Here is a 22,643-nt window from a genome sequence, read left to right as displayed (position 1 = left end):
CCGCCTCCCAATGCCCAGCAATGGGCAGCACTCAGCCCCCGACGGGCGGCCGCGCGCCTCAGACCGCCCCCCAGCGCCCAGGACCTCGGCACAAAGCAACAGACTCCACCCCCATCCCCAGCCGCTGGGGGCTCGCGCTGGCGTAGACGCGCCCAGTGCCGTGGCAGAGAGCGCGAGCGGCGGGCACGCGCCTGACGTGGCGCGCTCGAGGCTGCGGGGAGCAGTAACCGCCGCCAGGGGCGCGCGCCCAGGGCAGAAGTTTGTTTGAGCCGGACTATCCCGCGCCCGGCCTTCCCGAGCGACAGGTAACGGGGATCCGGGAGATCGGGGTACGGCGGAAGGCAGCTGCGGGGAGTCCGGGGGCAGTGGGCGGTGAGGGCGCTGGAAGGGATGAGGAGATAGGGGGAGCGATGCGGTGGGGGAATGGGGACGGCAGGGAGTGCGGGGGCTTTGCGGAGTGCCCGTAATGGGGCTGGGGAAGGAGCGATGGGCTGCTGATGGGAGAGCCCGGGCGGTGACGGGGGAGTGCTGGGGGGCGGCGGGGCCGTTGGTGACGGCGGGGCACCTTTCAGCAGAAGAGGCTCAGCCCACTGAATGGCTTTGTGTGACTGATGATTTCCCCTCGCCCTCGGCGTTACAGTGAGGCCGTTGCTATCCTTGAGGGGTTGATTTTGTCACTTTTCACTTTCCTTCCGAAATTCGGTTTGGTTTGAAGTTTCCAGCACTCTCCTTGTTCTCTGCCCCAAGCAACTTTTTACAAGTGTAAAGAAAATCGGTTCTGATATTTTTGTGCTGAGCGAAGGGATTTTTTCTTCATGCTTCACACACTAAGACACTTCTTTGCATTTGGGTAACTCACAAACATTTATTTTGACGCTTCATATTTACGAAGTAAGTAAATATCTGTATAGCTATAGAATGTTTATATTTATTTATGGATATGGATTTAGGTCTCAGTCCTGCAAAGAGAAATGTGCAGAGCCCCATTGAATTAATATGCAAACTAGATACCATTAATTTGGGCTTGAATAGAGACTGAGAGTGGCTGGGTCATTACACAAATTGAATGTATTTCCCCATGTTAAGTATCCTCACACCTTTTTGTCAACTGCCTGAAATGGGCCATCTTGATTATCACTACAAAAAAAAAATTCTGCTGCTGCTAATAGCTCATCTTAATTAATTAGCCTCTTAGAGTTGGTCTGGCAACTTCCACCTTTTCATGTTCTCTGTATGTATATATAATCTTCTTACTATATGTTCCATTATATGCATCTGATGAAGTGGGCTGTAGCCCACCAAAGCTTATGCTCAAATAAATTTGTTAGTCTCTAAGGTGCCACAGGTACTCCTATTCATTTTGGGCCCTGTACGGGTGCAGTGGTCCACTCCAGGCACACAGCTCTGTGTGCAGGATGGGAGCTGTAGATATAAACACGCTTGGAGGGGATAGCCCTATGATAAATTGCAAAACTATCATACATCATACATCTTTGCCCACTTCACTTGTTTTTCCCCCACTAATCCACTAAAACTGCTTCAGACATTTTTTTTCTTTCAACTTGCCAGAAAAATTTTTTCTTCTCCCCAGATATGAAATTTTCCCCTAAAAAATAACCCCAACCCAAACTCCATGATTGATATGAGTCTGTTCTAGGTGATTTACTGCGTTTTTCTAGATTTAAAAGTGTGACTGTTTTAATACGTTGTGATCCCGAAAGTCTAGAAACACGAGTTTTGTGGCATTGGAAAGTAGAGATTGTCAGCTTCCTGCCTAAATCCAACAAGACTTGCCTTTAGCCCCCCCAAAATATCTGAGATATTGGACTTTAAAAAGGTGACTTATTTCTAAACCAGCTTTTTAAATAAACAGTTGCACAAAAGGAAATGAAGAATTAAACTCTCATCTGCTGTAGCTACTACACTACTAATAGCTTCTCATTGGAAAAAAAAATAGTCCAGTTCTAGGGGAATGGCTCAAAAAATATAGGAGCTTATTATGGAAATATTAATGCACCAGTTACATACCCAGCAAAATGGAGAACAAATAGATATTTGGTTACCATTTATTTGATACTCAAAATACATCCACCTGCAGAAAAAAAAGTGCACCCCGTCCAATTTTTTTGACTGGTCTGTTAAATGTGTAATTCACTCAGTTTAATAAAATCATTAGAAACAATAAGCCATAGCTATAATTATGCTCTTTTTGTAATATGGTAAAGTGTCACACCCTGTTAAATAGAGACATAACTATGTGTGCACTTTCGTTTCCCCACAAAAATGGGCTGCAGTGCAGCTAGGGGCCACTGGACCCAGCAGACCCCAGCTCACATATAGAAGATGCTGCAGGTGGGAGGGGGAGGGAGCTAGAGGGTTCCTGGCAGCTGCAGTTGCCAGCATGCCCTGAAGGCAGGAGAGGGCAGCATGCAGGAAACTCCATGCAAGCCTGGGAAGGAGCATCAGTCTGTTTCTCCCTCTGGATCCCTGTGCTCGGGAGGCACAGGTGGCTGGGCTCTGGGGGGGATGGAGATGCGGGTGTCTGGACAAGACGGGGCCCCGTGGCTGAGCTCTGTGTGGGAGGGAGTGCAGCTTTCTGGGCTGGATCGCCCTGCAGCTGGGCTCTGGGGGGATGGGGTTTGGGTGTATTGGCTGGGGGGTCCCCACGGCGGGGTGTGACGGGTTCCCCCTGGGGGTGCCACCTGGAACTGGGGTACCACTGAGCCCCACCAACCTGGGCTCCCTTTACACTATACTGCTGTGACCAGCCTGCCAAGCCCTCTCCCAGGCTCCAGCACACATACAGGTAGGGACACACCCAGCTGCAGTACATACAGACACTGTGATCAGCTCTGCATGGGGATGCTACAGCTAAGGAACTGCCCAGCTACTGAAGCGCACACTCCCCTTTGGAATGTAAACTCAAAATTATACCGTCTTGCGCTGCACAGAGATCTATACAGCGTAAGCTCATGAAATTCGCCCCCTCCCTCAATGTGAAGAAGGATATGCAACAGCTTTCTGCCCCAAGTTATGACTCCCACATACTGGTTTTAGTCAAAACAAAAATAAGTTTATTAACTACAAAAGATAGATTTTAAGTGATTAAAAGGAATAGCAAGATCAAAGCAGATTACATAGCAAACAAACAAAACAGGCAAACTAAGTTTAATATACTAAAGGGATTGGATTGGATATCAGTAGCAAATTCTCACCCGTGGGAGATAAGCTTCTTCTAAGGCCTATTGTTTTCTCCTAATGGCTCATCAACCTGAATTGGCCCTTCCCAGCCAGCCATCTAGACTGAGCATCTTTTGCCTAGTTGGCATTCCCCAGGTATAAACACATTTGTAATACAAATAGTCAATATTCCTAACTTTAGAAACAAAAATGATACACGCGTACAAATAGGATAATCATATTCAGTAAATCATATCCTTTCCAATGATATCTCACATGACCTATCTTGCGTAAAATACATTATGATTATGTCATAATAAAGAATAGTAAAACAACAAATTAGTCGATCAAACATGAGAAATCGTGAAACTGACTAAACATAGTGCTGTCTTAAAAAAAAAAGTCTTCTCATCTCTTTTACTTACAGTAATCTTAAGAACATCTTGAAAACTCCAGATGCCTGTGCACCCTAAAGGAGTTGAAAGTTTTCTTGGACAATTGCAATCAGTTTATGTAGAATCTAAGCTTTCATTTTTTAAAAAGACATTAAATCTATAGTCTTAGTGCTATGAAGAATTAGACAATTTCTGCTATTCCGAAAGTATGGAAGGGGATAGCTATGTAATGGAAAAATGAATAGTTATCGTGACATTTTCTTGAAAATGATTAATGTAACTGAATAAACATCAGTGTGGTAGACATCAGCAGGAAGCAGTTAATTTTTAGTGCAATTGCCTAACTGCATATTTTGGGAAGTCTCTGTGTTAACTTGGAAGGGACTAAACATAACTCATTTTGCTTTCTTCTGCTAGATCTCTGCTTGGTTTCTGTTTCCTAAAGACTTTCTTAAAATGTCTGACATGAAGCAAAGAAAGAAAGCTGTTCCTTCACCGAAGCACAACGAAGATCCACAAAAGCAGAGCAATGATGGAACGATCTCAAGTCCCAGGAGCGGCAGCAATAGTCGGAATTCCTTTTGGATAGACTCACGGACAGTTTTAAACCTACTTTCCCTTGTTGCTTGTCTACTGCTGACCTGGTAAGTGATCCTCTAAAGGTAACTGGATACAGTTAGTTTCACACTTTCAATTTTACTCTTTCTGGTTTCCTCCATGTCATATACAATGGAATCCACTATATATGACATTAGTAGAATAGTGTCCAGTTCTGGTGTTCCCAGTTTTAAAAAGATAAAAATAAAAATTGCATAATTTTGGTTCTGCTTAAACTGTCCCACATCTGGGATAGGTATAGATTACCATTTCTCAGTTTTTGCTCCAGACCTCAGTCTCAACAGTCCATTATTACAGATGCTCTGGAGTTCTCACTTTAATTGCTGTACATTATTGTAACAAATAATGCATTATAAAATCTATGTGAGAGAAAATATTCTTCTACATAAATTGATTCCAAAAAGAGGATACCTGGACAGCCTGCACTATCCCCATCTTGATTTGGGATTGATAAGCTTCCAGCAAACTAAGTTTCTTTCACTGCCATTTTAGGGCCCTCTCTGTTGTTTCCCATTTCATCCTGGTTCAGCTATAGTGGTCTGCTTGCCTACATGTCCCCATCTGCAATCTCATTGTATTAAGACACTGTTACATACCCAAGGTACAATCCAGACAAATAAATAGCTGTGTTGCCCCTGCCCTCTAACCTGGGGTGCTCTTTACACTGCTTTGCTGCTGTAACCTCCAGTCTGGACTGCTCACAAACAGCCTCCAGCATGTAAGTCACTACCAGCTATGCCTGTGTGAGAGCTGCAGCCAGCCACACCTTGGCTCTCACCAGCCTGGGGTATAGTACAGGGTGACCCCAATACACTCCCAGTCTTAGATTTCCCCCCAGAAATATATGTCCTGTACTGTGCAGCCCTCTCCTAGATAATACAAGTATGTTAAGTCTATTATTTCTTTAAGGTAAAAATATGATATTTTATTATTTCAAATAGTTCATCAGATACTTCAGTTTAAACACATTGGATTAGATAAAACAGTAATGGGTTAGATAAAACAGTAAAACAAATTTAACAACTACAAAGAGAGAGATTTTAAGTGAATCCAAGTAATGAGGCATAAAAGTCAGAAATGGTTACAAGAAAAATAAAGAAAAAACACAACTGATGCCCATCTTAATAAACTAGGTTAAATTCAAAGCAAAGTTTTTCTCACCACATGCCCTCAACAGTCTTACTGGCCAAACTTCTTAGGCCAGGATACCTTCTTCTCTTTAATGGCTGCTTCCTTTGTCCCTTCTTGTGCTGTGAATCGATAGAAAGAGAGAGACAGAGAGAGAGGAAGGGGTCCCTTTGTGGCATTTATTTCTCCTTTTTATAGTGTCAGTCCTCCTTCTGGAAAACATTTCAGGAGATTCAGGAGACAGAGGCTTGGCCTTCACTACAGACTTGTCAGTATAACTACGTCGCTCAGGGGTGCAACGCAGTTATACCAACCTAACACCCAGTGTAGACAGCACTATGTAGATGTGAGGGCTTCTCCTGTCAACATAGCTAACACCTCTCAGGGAGGTGGAGTTCCTATGCCGACAGGAGAAGCTCTCCCTTTGGCATAGGTAGCGTCTGCTCTAAGGCCTATATCAGCACAGCTGCATCATGCAGCTGCGCTGCTGCAGTGCTGTATGTGTTGACAAGCCCAGAGTGCATATGTAAGGATATTCCCTGCTGATTTTTCCACCTGTTTGAACTCCCTTTGTCTCCCTTCCTGCTTGATGACTCTGTTTACGGCTTAAATGCTAATTAAGCAGAGCACATATTCTTTTGTTTGAGACTGACCTGTTCGCCAGCTTCTGCTGTGGTTTGGAACATGTCAATAACATTATACAGGAAAATAGTATAAACAATGCTGTCGCACATTTATTCAGGACTAGATTGACCAGCAAATTATGAGTTTACGGATAATACCTCACAAAACCTTCTTTGTACTAAGATTATTACAACAGTGTGTAGGGTGTGGACACGGGTACATTCTGTCAAACCCACTTTATTACTATATGTTTAAGTTGTTGACTTGACAGAACTGGCAACCCTGAAACCTACCAAAAAAGATAATTTTAACTAAATTTTTTGTTGTTTAAGATAAATTTAATGCTTGAAAGAGGTGCTGGACTGAGAGCCTGGAGAATAAAGTCTATTTCTCCACAGAACTGGTACATCACAGGCAGCAGCAATACAAACTTTCCCACAACCCAATAGCAATGGCTAAAATTAACACAAAATTAGAACTAGCTTGGCCCTTCCTAATTCAGAGTTCCCACATATGGTTTTGAGAAGTCTAGGAAGAAAAACAAAACAAGATAATTTGGCCAAACTTGACTATCTAATCAGCTAAACCATTTTAAAAAGTAATTTTCACTAAGGGCTTCCTTTCCCATGAAGGTACTTTTTGTCCCACATATGTACATTAGGTCACAATGAAGTGGTTATGTAGGATTGTGATAGCTAATTGAGTAGAACACACACATACACACACACACACTCTTTCTCTCTCTCTCTCTCTCTCTCTCTCACACACACACACACACACACACACACATTTTAAATGCAAATTATTATTTTTTGTCCATTTCCTTATTTTGGTAATCTGTAACTCCAATATGAAGACAGACCAAACTCATTAAAAAAGCCCTGCTCTTTTCTAATGCTCTGATCATGCAAGGAGTTGTGTGAAGGTAGAACCTCTACACTCATGTGGTGTTCCTTACAGGATCGAGGCCTAAAACATTTAATGCATACCAATTATATTCACTAATTTTTTTGTGATTTGCAGGTTCCTATTTCAGCAGTCAGGCCAACTTGCTCACATGGAAAAAAAGTATCATTTATTACAGCTGGAAGCTGGAAAATGCCAGGATATGGAAAATAAAGTTAACTTAATTTCTGAAAAGGTAATAATTGGAATTTTAATTTGAGAACTTATATTGAACATTAGCTAAAATGTATTCGTTCATATTGATTTAGTCAAAGTTAACAAATGTGTTTTGAGATTATGGACATTTTTAGATGACCAGAATTACAATTTTATATCTCTGAAATTAGACCATTTTTGAATGTTTATTCAGTCATCGAAATGGGAGTCAATGGGACATCTATTGGCCATTAGATCTGGCTTCTGTTCTGTTCTAAACTCTTAAGACTATATTGTTTAATATTACTTATGTAAGTAAAAGCATGCAGACAGGTGGATGCTTATATTGAGATACTAACATTGCTAAAGAAATTCAGACCTCATTGAAGTCAACTGCATAACTCCCATCAACTTCAGTAAGGCCAGTATTTCACCCTGTGCAAAACAGCTACTTGAAAATGTTTCCCTTTACTTATATTTTTGTTTTTCATTGTTGATCTCTTCAGCACCTTCAATACTATTTTCATTTGTAATTTCATAGCAACAAAGTGCTCAATTTTTTATTTTTTTTTGTCTAGAATATGTATGACATCATTCACCAGATGATTATAATCTTAAAGTATGTCAAGTTTGGGGCTTAAATTTGTCCATCCATTAACCATGCATATTAAGTAACTGTATCCTAATGTTTCTTTTCCAGAAACTTAAGTCCTCCCTGAAATTCATATGGCTCAATTTAGAAGTTTAGTTCTCAATATAGTTCAGCTACATACACCTCTACCCCGATATAACGCTGTCCTCGGGAGCCAAAAAATCTTACCGCGTTATAGGTGAAACCGCATTATATCGAACTTGCTTTGATCTGCTGGAGCGCGCAGCCTCTCTCCCCTCCCCCCCCCAAAGCGCTGCTTTACTGCGTTATATCCAAATTCGTGTTATATCGGGTCGCATTATATCGGGGTAGAGGTGTATTGTTTTAAAGAAATTTGGCAGAAATTCTTGTATGGTAAATTGGTCTTGTTCCCACTTCAGTCTATGTCTTCTATACTACTAATTTAAAATCTTAAAACTGCTTGTCAAGGCTGATTCCCCACTCTGACACTTCGAGTGCAGAAGGTGGGGGCCCGCAAGGATTTTAAAATTTAATACTGGCCACTCCAGGTTTGTATTAAACTCCCAAGGTTACAGCTTCTCTCTGACCTCGGATGGGTAGATGCTGCCATCACCCAAGTGCAAAAAACCCCATTGAAACCAGAAACGTGCAGTTGGGAATTCCTTCCTCTTGGGTACCCTCAAAGCCCTTTCACACACACACACACCGCCGGGGAAAGAGCTGAGAAAGAAAACAAAGGAAATTAGCTGTTGCCCCAGCTAATTAAACAACATATGCACAAACCTCTTAGGACACCAAAACTCCAATCCTGTTTTTAAAAAAAGGTAAATTTTATTAAAAACAAAAAGAAAGAAAATACATCTGGAACTTAGGCTTTTGCTAGATTTAAAGAATCCACTTACAAAAATTAAACATCAAGAATAACCTTCTTGAAGTCCAGCTTAAAGGTTGCAAGCAAAACAAAAACATTTTGGGTTAGCACAGAGGAGTCCACAAGCCAATAAGAAATAGAAATAAATCTAATTGCGTCTTCCAAGACATTCCCTAATTTACGTACATATCTGGGGTTTCAGATAAGCAATCTCTAGGTATGCTCTGATGGTTTTTCATACCTGGCTTTCAGCTTCTCACAGCATAACTGCTCACCGTTCCCCTCTTTCCTGGAGAAGCACAACACACAGACAGAGGGAAGTTTTTTTCACAATTTTTAAAAGTTTTAGCCCTCCCATTGGCTCTTTTGGTCAGGTGCCCACTCCTTTCCTTTTACCTGTGGGCTGGTTAACCCTTTACGGGTAAAGCAAGTAGAGAACAACCACCAAGAGGAATTCCGTAGCCGGCTGGCTGGCTGGGTGCCCACAAAAAGGAGCTATCCCCCCACCTCTTATATCACACTGCTGATTTGCAGCAATGTGTTCTTTTCCTTTCATAGTGTTGTGTCGTCTGTTAAAAAAGTTAGTTTTACTCCAAGATCATTCCCTGTATGGTAGAGATGATGATGAAAGCATAGCAAACCAAGTGCCTATAGTGCCATTTTAGCATTGATCTTAAAATGTTGTCAGTCACATAGGATGCAATTTGAATCTATGTACACTTCAGTCTAGAGAGCTAACTGCAAACTTGGAATCTCCTCTTGTGTGCAGGTTGGATAAAAATCAATGATTTTTAAAAAATGTGGGGTTTTTTTATTTAAATTATAGTAAGTTTTTTTTTTTTTTTTAAATTAACCTGTTTAAAATTAAATCTGAATTTAATATGAAATACGTTAAGGCCTAACCTTATTATAATATTTTATAACATTTAATTAAAAAATGAATATGCTAAATCCATGAGCCTCTATCAAAAACTTGGAGTTAAAAACTGCTTTTCTGTATAAAGAGAGAGTCGGGGAAAACATCTAACTTTTGAGGTCAAGTTTTATAAATAATATAGGTAATGTATTAAGGGCTTGTTTTGTGTAATAATAAAATTTAGATGCTGTTGTGTGTTCAGTTAAATTCCAGTTACCATCCTAATGCAGCTTGAAAGAAATCTTGTGTAAAAATTTCTTTATCTAGGTAAATAAGCAACATCATTCACCATTTTCTAAGACACTAAAAATTTAGAATTAATAAGAATCTGAAAATAGTTAGCTACATAATTGCTTAAATATATATGCTTATAGTGTACCTCCTTGGTAGCAAAAAGATGTACCAACTCTAGTGTAATAGGCTCTATTTAGTTGTAAATAAATAGATATTAAAGGTTATATCAACCAATGGGAATGCTTCTTTCTTTAGAAAATAAAGGAAGTACAAATGGAAAAGTTGATTAGAATCAATTATTTAAATTGAGGCTTTCCACTTGGTGATTTAAATTGCTGATTTAAATCAGTCCACCCTGCTTGTGCAGAATTTCGGCAGTATAATATTTTTACAAAAGAAAGTCCTATTGAGGAAATTGAAACAAAGGGTTGGCTATCCAAGGATAATTGCATGTATTATACAGAAAAACATGAATAAATTTTCCCCTTCCCTGAAACTGTGTTGTAAAGATTATTTCAGTTGTTTCTAAACTGAAATATTTTTATGCTCCCTTTAGAGCTTCATTTGTGTTCCTCGGTTGATCAAAGAGTATTACAAAGCTCGCCTGTGCTCCCTGACTGAAATTGTGGAACCCATTGAAGTCAGTGGCAAAACTCCCATTGACTTCACTGGGTCTAGGATTTCACCCTGTCTTCTGCCTGAGTTTAGGGTATTGTTTTCTTAGTGCTCTTATCTCCTGCTAGCTCACACAGTGAAGAACCACTAATATGTAACCCAATGTCCGGTTCCCTATATGGTAGTGCATTGTGGGGACACTAGACTGCTGATCTACCCCTTTATCACTTGGTCTTTTAGTAATACTCTTAATTGTATGATTTAATTCTAGGTCGCGATATTTGATTTGTATTTTGAAGGTATTTGTTCTAAGTTTGTTGCTCTATATTTTTACAGCATGGCAGTTCATTTTTTATAAATAGAAACTGAGGTCCAGGTGACTTGAATGTAATAACTCTGGTGCTAAGTAACCAATTGACTAGAGTTACTAATTCCTAAGTAACAATACATGTGTGGAAACTGCCATAGAAATTCTCTTTATAGCTTTCACATGCCAGAATAAATTGGAACAATAATATTTTAAACATAAATTATTAAAGTAAATAGGAAGATTGGAAATGTGTATCAAGTCAGGTGGGATTTCTCCAAGAGACTGACTGAGCCTTATGTATATATTATACTCCCAGCTGTATAAATATAAGTGCTCTTCCAGTCTAATATTAAGTAGACATGGACATTGTTTTGTGTTACAAATGCAGCTTGAGTCTTCCGAAAGTATCCTGCAGGAAGCTACCTCATCCATCTCTATGATGACCCAGTTTGAGCAGGAAGTATCCACTCTCCGTAACATCATACAGGACATTCAGAACAGTGAGCAGACATTCTCTGAAAAGATGCAAAGCATTAATGACACATTCCAAAATGTTATGGACTCCTGGAAAAGAAGCCTAGATGAAATGAATGCAAACACTAGTAGTTTAAAATCTGAAGCAAAGTTCATACATACTGAAGTTACGGCCCAAATAAATACTGCTGATCAAAATATGAAGTCTCTTTCAGAAAGGTTAAAAGATTTAGAAGACAGTACAATAAGAAATATTAAAACATTAAAAAGACAGGAAGAAGATGAACTTTCTAGAGTTGAACAGCAGCTGGAGTTGGATACAAAGACAGTTGAAAAATTAGAAGAAGAGCAGAATACTTTGTTAGCCAGAGACATAGATTTGAGTCAGAAGCTTACAGACTACGAACCAAAAGTTGAGGAATGCAAGACCCACTTGCCAACAATTGAAAATGCCGTTCAGTCTATTCTTAGAGTATCAAGTGAGCTGATAGGTATAGAGAAAAAAATGGAAGACTTGACAATACAGATGTTTACGATGGAAGATGAGATGCTGAAAACAGTGTCAAATATAATGGAAATGCAAACGGTTCTTGAAAGCATGCAGTATGACAACAGCATATTAAAACTGCAAAATGAAATAATTGTTTTAAAAGAAAAAGTATTTGACATTACAGTATCTTCAAATACAAGAGAAGTAGTACCTTTAGAATACAATCTAGAAAATGAACAGAGTGAGGGTGATGATCAATGAATTCAGACTCATTTTAAGTATATTACTTGACAGTATGGACAATATTTATAGCTCAGTTATGTTAATGTGTTTATAAACCAACAATAACCAAAAACGACTAGTCCAACAAACATTAAAAATAGCAGGAGTCTTGTCATTGATTTTTATTGGCATTGGATCAGACCTTACATGCCTAAACTATACGAGAGAGGGAAAAAAGCAAATGTAATGGGGTAGGGGGGACAGACTATTTTTCATGTATTTTATAATGATTATCTTGAATGTCCATGAAGTTCTTTTTTATTAAAATGAAATTTGAACCAAAGTATTTAGATGAAAGAACATTTGGATGTTAAATCAGTATTTTAAGCACAGTATTCTGTATTTAAATTTATATTCATTTTTTCTAATTATAGCTTTTTGCAAAGTTTTATATTTCATGTTTATGTATTAGCTACACTATAAGATATGAAAAATTAAAAACCTGTTTCTGAGCAGGTTCTATGAATTGTAGTCTGATTCTAACATACCATATTGATTATAAAAACCAACAGTTTCATAAATTTGGTTCCATTCAGTAAAATTAAATCACAATTACACCTCTTTTGTGGGGACAAAATTCTGTTCTTGGTTAATGTAATGGAATTATTCCAGATTTACACTGATGTACTGAAAGCAGAGAATTTGACCAGGACTCCATCAATACTATTCCATACAGGAGATCCTAGTAGTCCACACACACGTGCCCCCAAAAAAGCTGTAACTGTGATCTAATTTTACTTACTGGAATAATCCAAAAGTTTTCTTCTGTCAGTTTAAATTCAGAAAGCGCTGTCCTTATTAGGACCCTTAGATTTTGGTCTGCATCTAAATATATTATTGTTTTCTCTACTGCAATAATTTTAATAATTATTAGGGCTGTTGATTTAATCACAGTTAACTCACGCGATTAACTAAAAAAAATTAATCACAATTTAAAAAATTAATCGCAGTTTTAATCGCACTGTTAAACAATAGAATACCAGTTGAAATGTATTAAATATTTTGGATGTTTTCCTACATTTTTAAATATATTGATTTCAATTACAACACAATATACAAAATTGACAGTGCTCACTTTATATTATTATTTTTATTACAAATATTTGCACTGTAAAAATGGCAAACAAAAGAAATAGTATTTTTCAATTCACTTCATACAAGTACCATAGTACAGTCTCTTTATCTTACAACTTACAAATGTAGATTTTTTTTGTTAGATAACTGCACTCAAAGATAAAACAATGTAAAACCTTAGAGCCTACAAGTCCACTCAGTCCTACTTCTTGTTCAGCCAATCGCTAAGACAAACAAGTTTGTTTACATTTACGGGAGATAATGCTGCCTGCTTCTTGTTACAATGTCACCTGAAAGTGAGAACAGGCATTCACATGGCACTTTTATAGCTGGCATTGCAAAGTATTTACGTGCCAGTTATGCTAAACATTCGTATGCCCCTTCATGCTTCAGCCACCATTCCAGAAGACATGCTTCCATGCTGATGATGCTCGTTTTTAAAAAAAAAAAGTGTTAATTACGTTTGTGACTGAACTCCTTGGGGGAGAATTGTATGTCTCTGTTTTACCCACATTCTGCCATATATTTCATGTTATAGCAGTCTTGGATGATGACCCAGCACATGTTCTTAAAATGAACAGCACTTTCACTGCAGATTTAACAAAACGCAAAGAAGGTACCAATGTGAGATTTCTAAAGATCGCTACATCACTCGACCCAAGGTTTAAGAATCTGAAGTGCCTTCCAAAATCTGAGATGAATATGGTGTGGAGCATGCTTTCAGACGTCTTAAAAGAGCAACACTCCATGCAGAAACTACAGAACCCGAACCACCAAAAAAGAAAATCAACCTTTCTGCTGGTGGCATCTGACTCAGATGATGAAAATGAACATGCGTCAGACCGCACTGCTTTAGATGGTTATTGAGCAGAACCTGTTATCAGCATGGACGCATGTCTTCTGGAATGGTGGTTGAAGCATGAAGGGACATATGAATCTTTAGTGCATCCTGCACATAAATACCTTGCAATGCTGGCTACAATGGTGCCATGCGAATGCCTGTTCTCACTTTCAGGTGATATTGTAAACAAGAAGCGGGCAGCATTATCTCCTGCAAATGTAAACAAACTTGTTTGTCTTAGCAATTGGCTGAACAAGAAGTAGGACTGAGTGGACTTGTAGGCTCTAAGGTTTTACATTGTTTTATTTTTGAATGCAGTAATTTTTTGTGCATCATTCTACCTTCGTAAGTTCAACTTTCATAATAAAGAGATTGCACTACAGTACTTGTATTAGGTGAATTGAAAAATGTTTTTTACGGTGCAAATATTTGTAATCATAAATAAATATAAAGTGAGCACTGTATTCTGTTGTAATTGAAATCAATATATTTGAAAATGTAGAAAATATCCAAAACTATTTAAATAAATGGCATTCTATTAACAGTGCGATTTATCGCGATTAATTTTTTTAATCACTTGACAGCCCTAATATTTTTGCCTCAGTGGAAGGGTGTGTTTGTGAGAGAGAAAGAGAGAGAGATTAGACACGTACACACTTCACTTCCATTGAAGCATAGATAGTATAATTATTCGCAATATAGAAAACCCTAATACAGTTAGGTGCTGGGACCCAAAATCCAAGGGTCCTTGCAAGGACAGCGCTTTGAGTTTAAACTGACAGCAGAATAAGAGAACTTCTGGATTACTGGTAATAAATTATCTACATTTAACACAGTTTCTATATGCTGGGCCAGATTCCTCTCTGAACTACAGAATTACAAGCCCCCTTAAACTCAATAGTATTCCACCAGTATAAATGAGAGAAGAACGTGGTCCCCTCTCATGGTGACAGGTGCTCTTTGAAAATGCTAGATTGCAATGCAGAATACCATACCACTTTTGCTAAAATATCCCCTCCTCTCCACTGAGATTTTATATTTGTTAATGGATTATACAACAGTTAGTCTTTAAATTTCTCTCTCCTTCCTTTCCTTGGCCACATGCAAAGTGGCCTCCTCACTCCACACTTTACTGTTGACATTCTTAATATCATTGTGACAAATTGAGATACACTTACTCACATTGAATAGCACCATTCTGCATGAACACTCTCACTGAAGTCTGTAGGACTAGTTATAGAGTTTGCAACCTGAGTACAACATTATTGTTAGTAGCCTTCCATGATTTCAGTTTTTGTGAGTTTGCTAGCATCACTTCCTTGTCAGGATTAACACATATTCCCCCAGAATCTCCTTTTCCCATTTATACCTGCCCAACTCTCTGAAACAGACTATTTTTGTCACTGATTTTTCCTACCCTTTATTACTTAAATTTATTGCTGAACAATAGGGATCCAACTTTTCATGAAAAACAAAAATTAAAAAGTTAATTCCAAGACATTTATATTTCCTTAAATAATTTTAAAAGAAATTAGTTTGTGCCATCTATTAACCCCTTTTCATGTCAGTATTGCCAGGTTTTAGTCCTTGTGTAAGGCACTTGAACTTGGTGCTAATCACACACAGGATCTAACTTACATTTAAAAATAAATCATTCCTTTTGAATGGCACACTGGTAGGCCTAAAGAAATTATGTGACTTCCAATATAAAGTGTTGTATTCCAAAGTCAAAACACAACTAATATATAATCTCAGCTTTCAGGAGGTGTTTAAGAGGCAAGACTGTTCAAACTTTGCCCAATCAAGAGCTGCACTGGCAGCTTACTGGAGCCAGAGAGACGTGCCTAAGTTACATGAACATTGTAGCCACCATTATTTTAAATGCAGAAATGTAACCTTCACAGATCTATTTAGATCAAACTGGAGCACTACACCCTGGGATTTGTAGTATGCAAAGGCCTTTCTTCTTATATTGAAGTTGAGGGCAGCTATAGGCTGAATTTTAAAACTCAAAGGTATGTCTATAGTGCAATTAAACACCCGCAGATGGCCCATGCCAGCTGACTTAGGCTCGCAGGGTTCAGGCTAAGAGGGTGTTTAATTGCAGTGTAGACGTTTGGGCTTGGGTTGGAGCCCAGGTTCTAGGACCCCACTATGGGGTAGGTCCCAGACCTCAGGCACCAGCCTTAGCCCAAACTGCACTTAAACACTGCCTTAGCCTGAGCCCCGCAAGCCTGTTTCAACTGGCACGGGCCCACTGCAGGTTTTTAATTGTAGCGTAGACATACCCAAAGTGTTCACACACTGGGTCTACAAACCACATTTTGACTACTCCTGATTTAAGACTCAGGATATCCAAAATGATAAGTGGCCTTGTGAGCTGCATATGCCCATAGAAGTTTGCGGATTAACTCTGCATGAAAGTGTTCTGGTCTCAATTTTCACATATTTATTTATTTTACATAGCACTCTATAAAAATAATCTCTAATAAAGAGTTAATGCTGCACATATATGGTATATTAAACCTATTTGTCCCCTTAATAGAAAAAAAAATTTAATATACCTTGATGGTCACTTTTGTATCTATTTACTTTTCTACTCAATAAAGGTGTGTTCTCAAAGTTTCTCTGCCTCAGCTGGCACAAAGTCTACTTGGCTATCTAGATTGCTGTTCTCTTGTTTAACATTTTATGGGAAAGAATTTTTGCAATTAAACACAAGTTTTTATACTTTTCATAAGTTTGTTTTTTTCAACTTAGAATTTTCTCTTTCATATAATTATTTTTGGTTAACAACAGTAAGAACTGAAATCCCATTCTCAGCATCTTTAGACTGTAGGTTTGGATCAACCCAAATTCCATTGCAGGCTAGAATACACAGTTGAACAGAAGGTAGTGGGCATTGGGTGTTACAGAGTTCTTAGTCTAGTAAACTAATGGACTTGCCTGCAAATCTAAAGTTTGGGAATCACAGGCTATACCAAATGATCCTACGTTCACAGGGGATGACCAAGGATCTTGACTAGAGATGAAATTCTGCCTGCACTGAATCAATAGGAGTTTTGCCATTGATTTCCATGAGGCCAGGATTTCACACTAGGTCTGCTAAGTATGAATTTGTGAAAATGAGATGGTAATTACAGCCAGATAAACTAGGCTTTTATCCCAGGAAAAATAGTACATTAAATAGTTTATTAGGGATGAAGTGGTGTAATACTCACTGGCATGGGTTCACTAAAAATTAACCATGTCCTATAAATCTGATCAGTTTAATAGAAAGAACAACAAAGAGGGTAGTTCAGTCTGAAAATTTCAGTTTGGGGTTTTATCACACAAGCAGCTGTTGAACAAGATAATAAATGTGGATATAATTAGAAATAAAGTTAAAAACAATGTCAGGATCAATGCTAAAAAAGTAAGCTGAATCAATAAGTGGTTGGCAGACAGCTGTCAGAATTATACATGGGGCCCATATCCACTAAAAATCACAATAATTAAATTAGATAAAAATTACAGTATCAAATTTATTATTTTAATTTTTAATTCAATAAAAACCTATTTGAATGTTTTCCTGTGCAATCCAAGTTGCAGAATTTCCAGCTTGCAACAGAATTGAGCTCGTGTGCCTCAAATGTAATCATTATAATTCATATAACCCCAACAGTGTGTTTTTACAGACAAGTAATATACAAGAACTTACAGACAAGGGAAAGATCGCCTTAATTTTCAATGTCAGCTCCACAAGGGTATAATAGCAAGTGATGCAAGTTTGAAAACAAAATACTCGTTTGTAGCTGTAATGGGATGTCAGGGCCCTACCTGAAGTATGGTCTTAAGGTTAACTTCTATAGATGTTTACTGTTGTCTTCCAATCCGCATTACTCCTTTAGATTGTAAACTCTTTAGAACAGACACCTTCATTCTTTGTCACAGTTAATCAATTTTACACTGCTGTGTACACAGTATTGTGCCATCAACAACTTTCTATTCCTTCTACAATCTACATAACTTGTGCTACAAAATACTAATGCACAAATACTTTAAAATATATGCACACAAATATCTTGGGCCCCAATCATCCTTTTGTACAACTGTCAGTGTTAAGGGGGACAGGGCTGTTTTTAATACCAATACTCCATTGAGCCCATAAATAAGAGTCTGACATACATGGTGTCTTGTCCATTTTTACATTTTTGAAAGAGATGGCCAATAGAAAAACTGACATATAGTAAATCACCTTGATAAAGATTCACTATAAATAAAAACGTCTGCTAACTCTAAGTGCGTACTGTTTCAGTTGCATAATAGATAGCCATTTTCTACTGTTACACTGTAATGTTGGGGGAATATATTTTGTTCCCTTTTTAAAAGACAGATCCCATTTTGATGTGGGCAAAAGGTGACAAAAGATGGTCTCGACTTGTAAACTGTTACATTGATTTAAAAATTGATGGACAAGAACAAGCACAGAACTGAATGTAAGGATTTGTGTAAAATTAGTTTGTTTAGGCTGAAAGGTGGTGACAAAATGACCTTCACATATTCATATGAAATCATAAATTTGCAAAATCTTCAGAGTCCTTGACATCTTCAAATTTTGGGATCTCAGCAAATGAACATCACCTTTGTCTATGACTTTGGGAGTGGGGGATATATGGTATACTCAGGCTGCAGACAGACCAATCAAGATGCCCAGGGGTTGGCAACCTTTCAGAAGTGGTGTGCCGAGTCTTCATTTATTCACTCTAATTTAAGGTTTCATGTGCCAGTAATACATTTTAATGTTTTTAGAAGGTCTCTTTCTATAAGTCTATAATATATAACTAAACTATTGTTGTATGTAAAGTAAACAAGGTTTTTAAAATGTTTAAGAAGCTTCATTTAAAATTAAATTAAAATGCAGAGCCCCCCGGAACACTGGCCAGAACCCGGGCAGTGTGAGTGCCACTGAAAATCAGCTCGCGTGCTGCCTTTGGCACGCGTGCCATAGGTTGCCTACCCCTGTGCTAGACCATAGACACCAGATTGGTCATTTCCTAAGAAATTTCTGCTCCTACACTCCCTTGTGTGTTACATGCTATCAATTTTGTTCTCTCTCTCTCATCATTCTTTTGCCTTCTAATTGTTTCTAAACTTTGCCACTTTTGGAATTAATTTAACTTTATGATTTCACCATCATACGCAGCATGACATGCTCTGATAGCAGCCGGCCTTTTTTCAGCATGAAGAAAAACCAGTGGGAGGAGACCAGGGAATGCCAACTGGATTTCCTCTTGGACTGGAGAACTAAATCATAGTCTACAGACTAAAGTATACCTGTTTGTAATCAACATGTCTGCATACTGTATCCTGCCTCACCCACAAATAAAGTGGTATATGGCAGAAGGTTTTCCTCTCGTCTCATCTTTTGCATGTTTGTCTGAAGAGCAGGAATAGATCTTTTAAAAACATCTGTTAAGACAAAACCCAAGAGTAGATTGAATCTTCTCTCATTAAGATAACTTTTAGTAAGAGCAGGAAACTGTTTAAACTATGTTTTCCCTCTGAAGGATTTTGCTGAATATCATTTAAAAATTTGCCCCAAATGAGTAATCATTTAACTTTTCAATTCCAAGTCTTTATATTTTCTGTTTTGTTTCTTTTTGTTATGTGAATGTAATAAATGCTCAAAAGAATTTTTATGCTGTGTTTGCTCTAGTAAAAACAGGATAGAGTCTCTTTACAGAAAATTCATGGATCACAATTAATTATTTTAAGTGGATGTCTTTCTAAAAGATATGCTATAGCTCAAACAGAAGTTATGGGCTTAATGCAGAAATTACTAGGTGAAGTTCTGTGACCCATGCTATGCTGGAGGTTAGAGTAGAAAATCATACTGGTCCCTTCCAGCCTTAAAAAATTATGAATCTATGCTATAACAGAAAAGGAGAATTCTAGTAATGCATATGAGCCTGTTGCCTATACTTATGTGGAAAAATGGAGTTAATCAGTGGAAGTCTGGGACACATGCATTGTGGCAGAAATACTGTTCTCTAAAGACCCAGGTCCATGGATCCATCACTGTTGATTAAGATTTCAGAACAGAAAGATATTTCAGTGAAACTTAACTGCAGTTTGACATGAACTTAGTAGTTAAAATCTTGTGCTTATCTTGTGAAATACTTTTATTTGTATCTCCCTCTAGTGTGAAAAGACTCGAGACTTAATGGAACAACTGGAAGCTCTTCAAATAATTTCTCATGTTAAACATCTACAAGAGGATCTCTACAGCATGAAAACATGGTCTAAGAGCATAATCCAAAAAAAAGAAGAACTGCAGGAAAACTTAACAACTCTTTTTCATGCAGTTGTAAAAGTTGAGCAGAGTACAGCTTCTATAGCAAAAGATGTATCTCTAAAGATTGCAACAGTAAAAACTGACATAAGACGCATTTCAGGTCTAGTGTCAGATGTGACCTCATTGACTGATTCTCTGCAAGCACTAGAAGATAAAGTAGATAAAGCTGAAAAGAAGACAGTACAAAATATAGGTGATCTACTTACAAGCAGCATTGACCGGACTGCAAAGCTACGAAGTTTTGCCTCTGATAACGCAAAAAGAATTGAACAGATTAAAATCACATTGTCTGACTTGAGAGGTGATTTCAACAAACATTCAGATAGGCTTTTAAATCTGGAAAGTAACAGAGCAAAAGTTCTAAAGACAGTTACATTTGCAAATGATTTAAAACCCAAGGTGTACAACTTAAAGAAGGACTTTGCCCGTTTGGAACCAATGATAAATGAGCTAACATTAAGAATAGGAAGGTTGGTTGATGATATATTACAAAGAGAGAAAGAAATTGTTTTCTTGAATGAAAAACTGTCCAATTTAACTACAGTTCAGACTGAGATCAAGGATATGAAAGATGAAATAACCAAGATTTTAGATATGAATTAATTACTTTCTGAAACTATAGATGGCCTAAAATGCAGTAGCATTTGAAGAGCAATAACCTAATCAAACTTGGTACTAAGACACTGAAAGGGACATTTAAAGGCTTCTTTTCAAAGCAGACTGAAACAAATTTAGAGGTCAATCCTCCTTCTTTTGAAGAGTGACAAAAGTCCCATTTACATCAGAGGGACCTGGATCAGGTTCTTCATTAGCAAAGCAGGTTTTTTTTTCATGAACTATTTGTTTTGTATAACTGAAGTAGAATATTTTAACATAATTTTTAAAATGTAAACAATTTAATTGCTATTTTTGTTCTTACCTACAAGTTTGCTTTCTTGTCTCAGATAGGCCTACAGATTGACAAGTGGGTCTTCAACCTTCCCTGCTGCTTTGAAGTCAGGGATAAAATTGTGGATTCCAGATTCAGGCTTAAACACAAGTTCACAAAACTGCAGCTTCATTTGATGTTCCTCTCAAATAAATATCAACCCCAAGATTTTCCCAAAGTGTCTGGGGTTTCATTTTTGTTTTAAATCTATCAGTGTATTATGGATATAGAAAGGAGTAATGGCCAGAAATAAATTAGTGTTATCTGTGAAAAGGGAAGATGGTTAGACATTTTCCATGTTAAATGCACAGTATTATTTTTAGCAAACTAAATGGAATCCTTTATTCAGGACTGTAGTCACAACAGAGTGGAGCTCTAGGATTTCTTTCTACAACAAAGCAGAACTGTATGTAGGGACAGTGTCATGAAAAAAATACTAACCCTAGCAGAGGGCCCTCATTCCAATGTCTTTGGGTTCCATGTCTGAGGTGCCTCTGCTCTTCATTTGTCCCCTACATGCACTATCACTTGATCTGTAAAGTGCTAGAATGAAGACCAAATTTAGCACAGAAGGAGACACAGTCTAGGCTCAGAAACATCAGAACAGCCCCCATCCAATGTGATATTGCTCTGGTAAGAGAGAAGCATTTATGGAGCCATGGAGATTTGAGAGGGGCAGGTAAGAGTAAGAGATGGAAGAGGTGTACTAAAGACAAGAGAATGCAAATAGATGTACCAGAGGCGAGAAAATAAAAAGCCATGGTATAAGAACAGCAATGATTATGAAGGAAATAGATTGAGAGAGGTAAGGTACAGCTGTTGAGAAAATCCTTGTAAGACCAAGTCACAACCAGAAGTCTTAGGGACTGCTAAGGTCCCCAGAACTTGATTGTTTAGCAGTTAGAAAGTGCTAGTTGACTTTTTTTGAAGTTACTATATATAGATGCACTGAAAATTCCAGTCATTCTCCTCCTATCTTTTCATCCTCTTTCCATTGGCTCTGTCTTTTTTATTCCATGTCCCTTCCCCTATGGTTGCTCCATCAAGCTTTTTCCTCTTTCACTGGTACCTCCCACTCTGCTTCCCTTATCTTTCCTTCAAATAATACTCTAAATAAGTTGGTTATTTTTCCTAGTCATACAATAAATTATTTTGAAATAAAGGTTTTCATTCTTTGACCCACTCCAATCAAAAAAATTTCATTGCTAGAACTAATACACATAGGATCAAAGCACTTGCTATCTAAAATAGCCTTGAAACAACAGGTAAAAATATAAAATACCTGGGTTTGTTTGATTTTGGGGAGTTCCCATCTGTGGATTTCTTGTGCAGCGTTAGGTTCTCTCCTCTATAAAACCAATCATACATGTAGAAACCACCACCAGTGAAGCCACTACTCTCGCCTCTGGAGGGCACCAAAGTCTTAAAGGAATTAAGATTTTTTAAAAATGTATTTCAGGCAATCACTCTAAAAGGAGTCATACCAAAAGAAAAAAGTCCTTGCTCCCAACAGGACATTAAAATTGGGTATCTACTACCCACATTAGCTGGATCAAGTTATGTTTGTGAAGATCAAGTAAATTCCTAACAGTCATCAGAAGTGGGGTGGCAG

The 22,643-nt window shown here is 38.0% G+C and overlaps 1 protein-coding gene across 3 annotated transcripts; it reads left to right on the top strand.

Moving 5' to 3' along the window:
• Nucleotides 1-220: 220 nt before the first annotated feature.
• IKBIP (IKBKB interacting protein) lies at nt 221-22,009 on the top strand. Of its 3 annotated transcripts, none has more exons than XM_024199845.3 (4): nt 221-305; nt 3,993-4,219; nt 6,969-7,086; nt 19,951-22,009. In XM_024199845.3, exons 2-4 carry the CDS (start codon nt 4,032-4,034, stop codon nt 20,704-20,706), a joined length of 1,062 nt encoding a protein of 353 aa, XP_024055613.2. In that variant the 5' UTR covers nt 221-305; nt 3,993-4,031; the 3' UTR covers nt 20,707-22,009. The 3 variants fall into 3 exon arrangements, with proteins under 3 accessions (XP_024055613.2, XP_024055611.1, XP_024055612.1); XM_024199843.3 differs by lacking the exon at nt 19,951-22,009 and adding an exon at nt 10,994-12,744; XM_024199844.3 differs by lacking the exon at nt 19,951-22,009 and adding an exon at nt 10,994-12,744 and having other exon boundaries at nt 266-329.
• The last annotated feature ends 634 nt before the right edge of the window (nt 22,010-22,643 follow it).

Source organism: Terrapene carolina, unplaced genomic scaffold, assembly GCF_002925995.2.
Source record: "Terrapene carolina triunguis isolate 2854851 unplaced genomic scaffold, T_m_triunguis-2.0 Scaffold68, whole genome shotgun sequence".
In the NCBI taxonomy this organism is placed as follows: domain Eukaryota; kingdom Metazoa; phylum Chordata; order Testudines; family Emydidae; genus Terrapene; species Terrapene triunguis.
Note: the sequence above shows the minus strand (reverse complement) of the source record. Positions and strands in the feature narration are given on the sequence as shown.

What these genes read in the sequence shown, in the direction of transcription:
- IKBIP (XM_024199843.3), top strand. Translation starts at nt 4,032, where the DNA reads ATGTCTGACATGAAGCAAAGAAAGAAAGCTGTTCCTTCACCGAAGCAC. An exon ending in GCTTGTCTACTGCTGACCTG is followed by an intron (nt 4,220 to 6,968) that starts GTAAGTGATCCT and finishes TGTGATTTGCAG; the next exon opens with GTTCCTATTTCAGCAGTCAG. An exon ending in TTAACTTAATTTCTGAAAAG is followed by an intron (nt 7,087 to 10,993) that starts GTAATAATTGGA and finishes TTACAAATGCAG; the next exon opens with CTTGAGTCTTCCGAAAGTAT.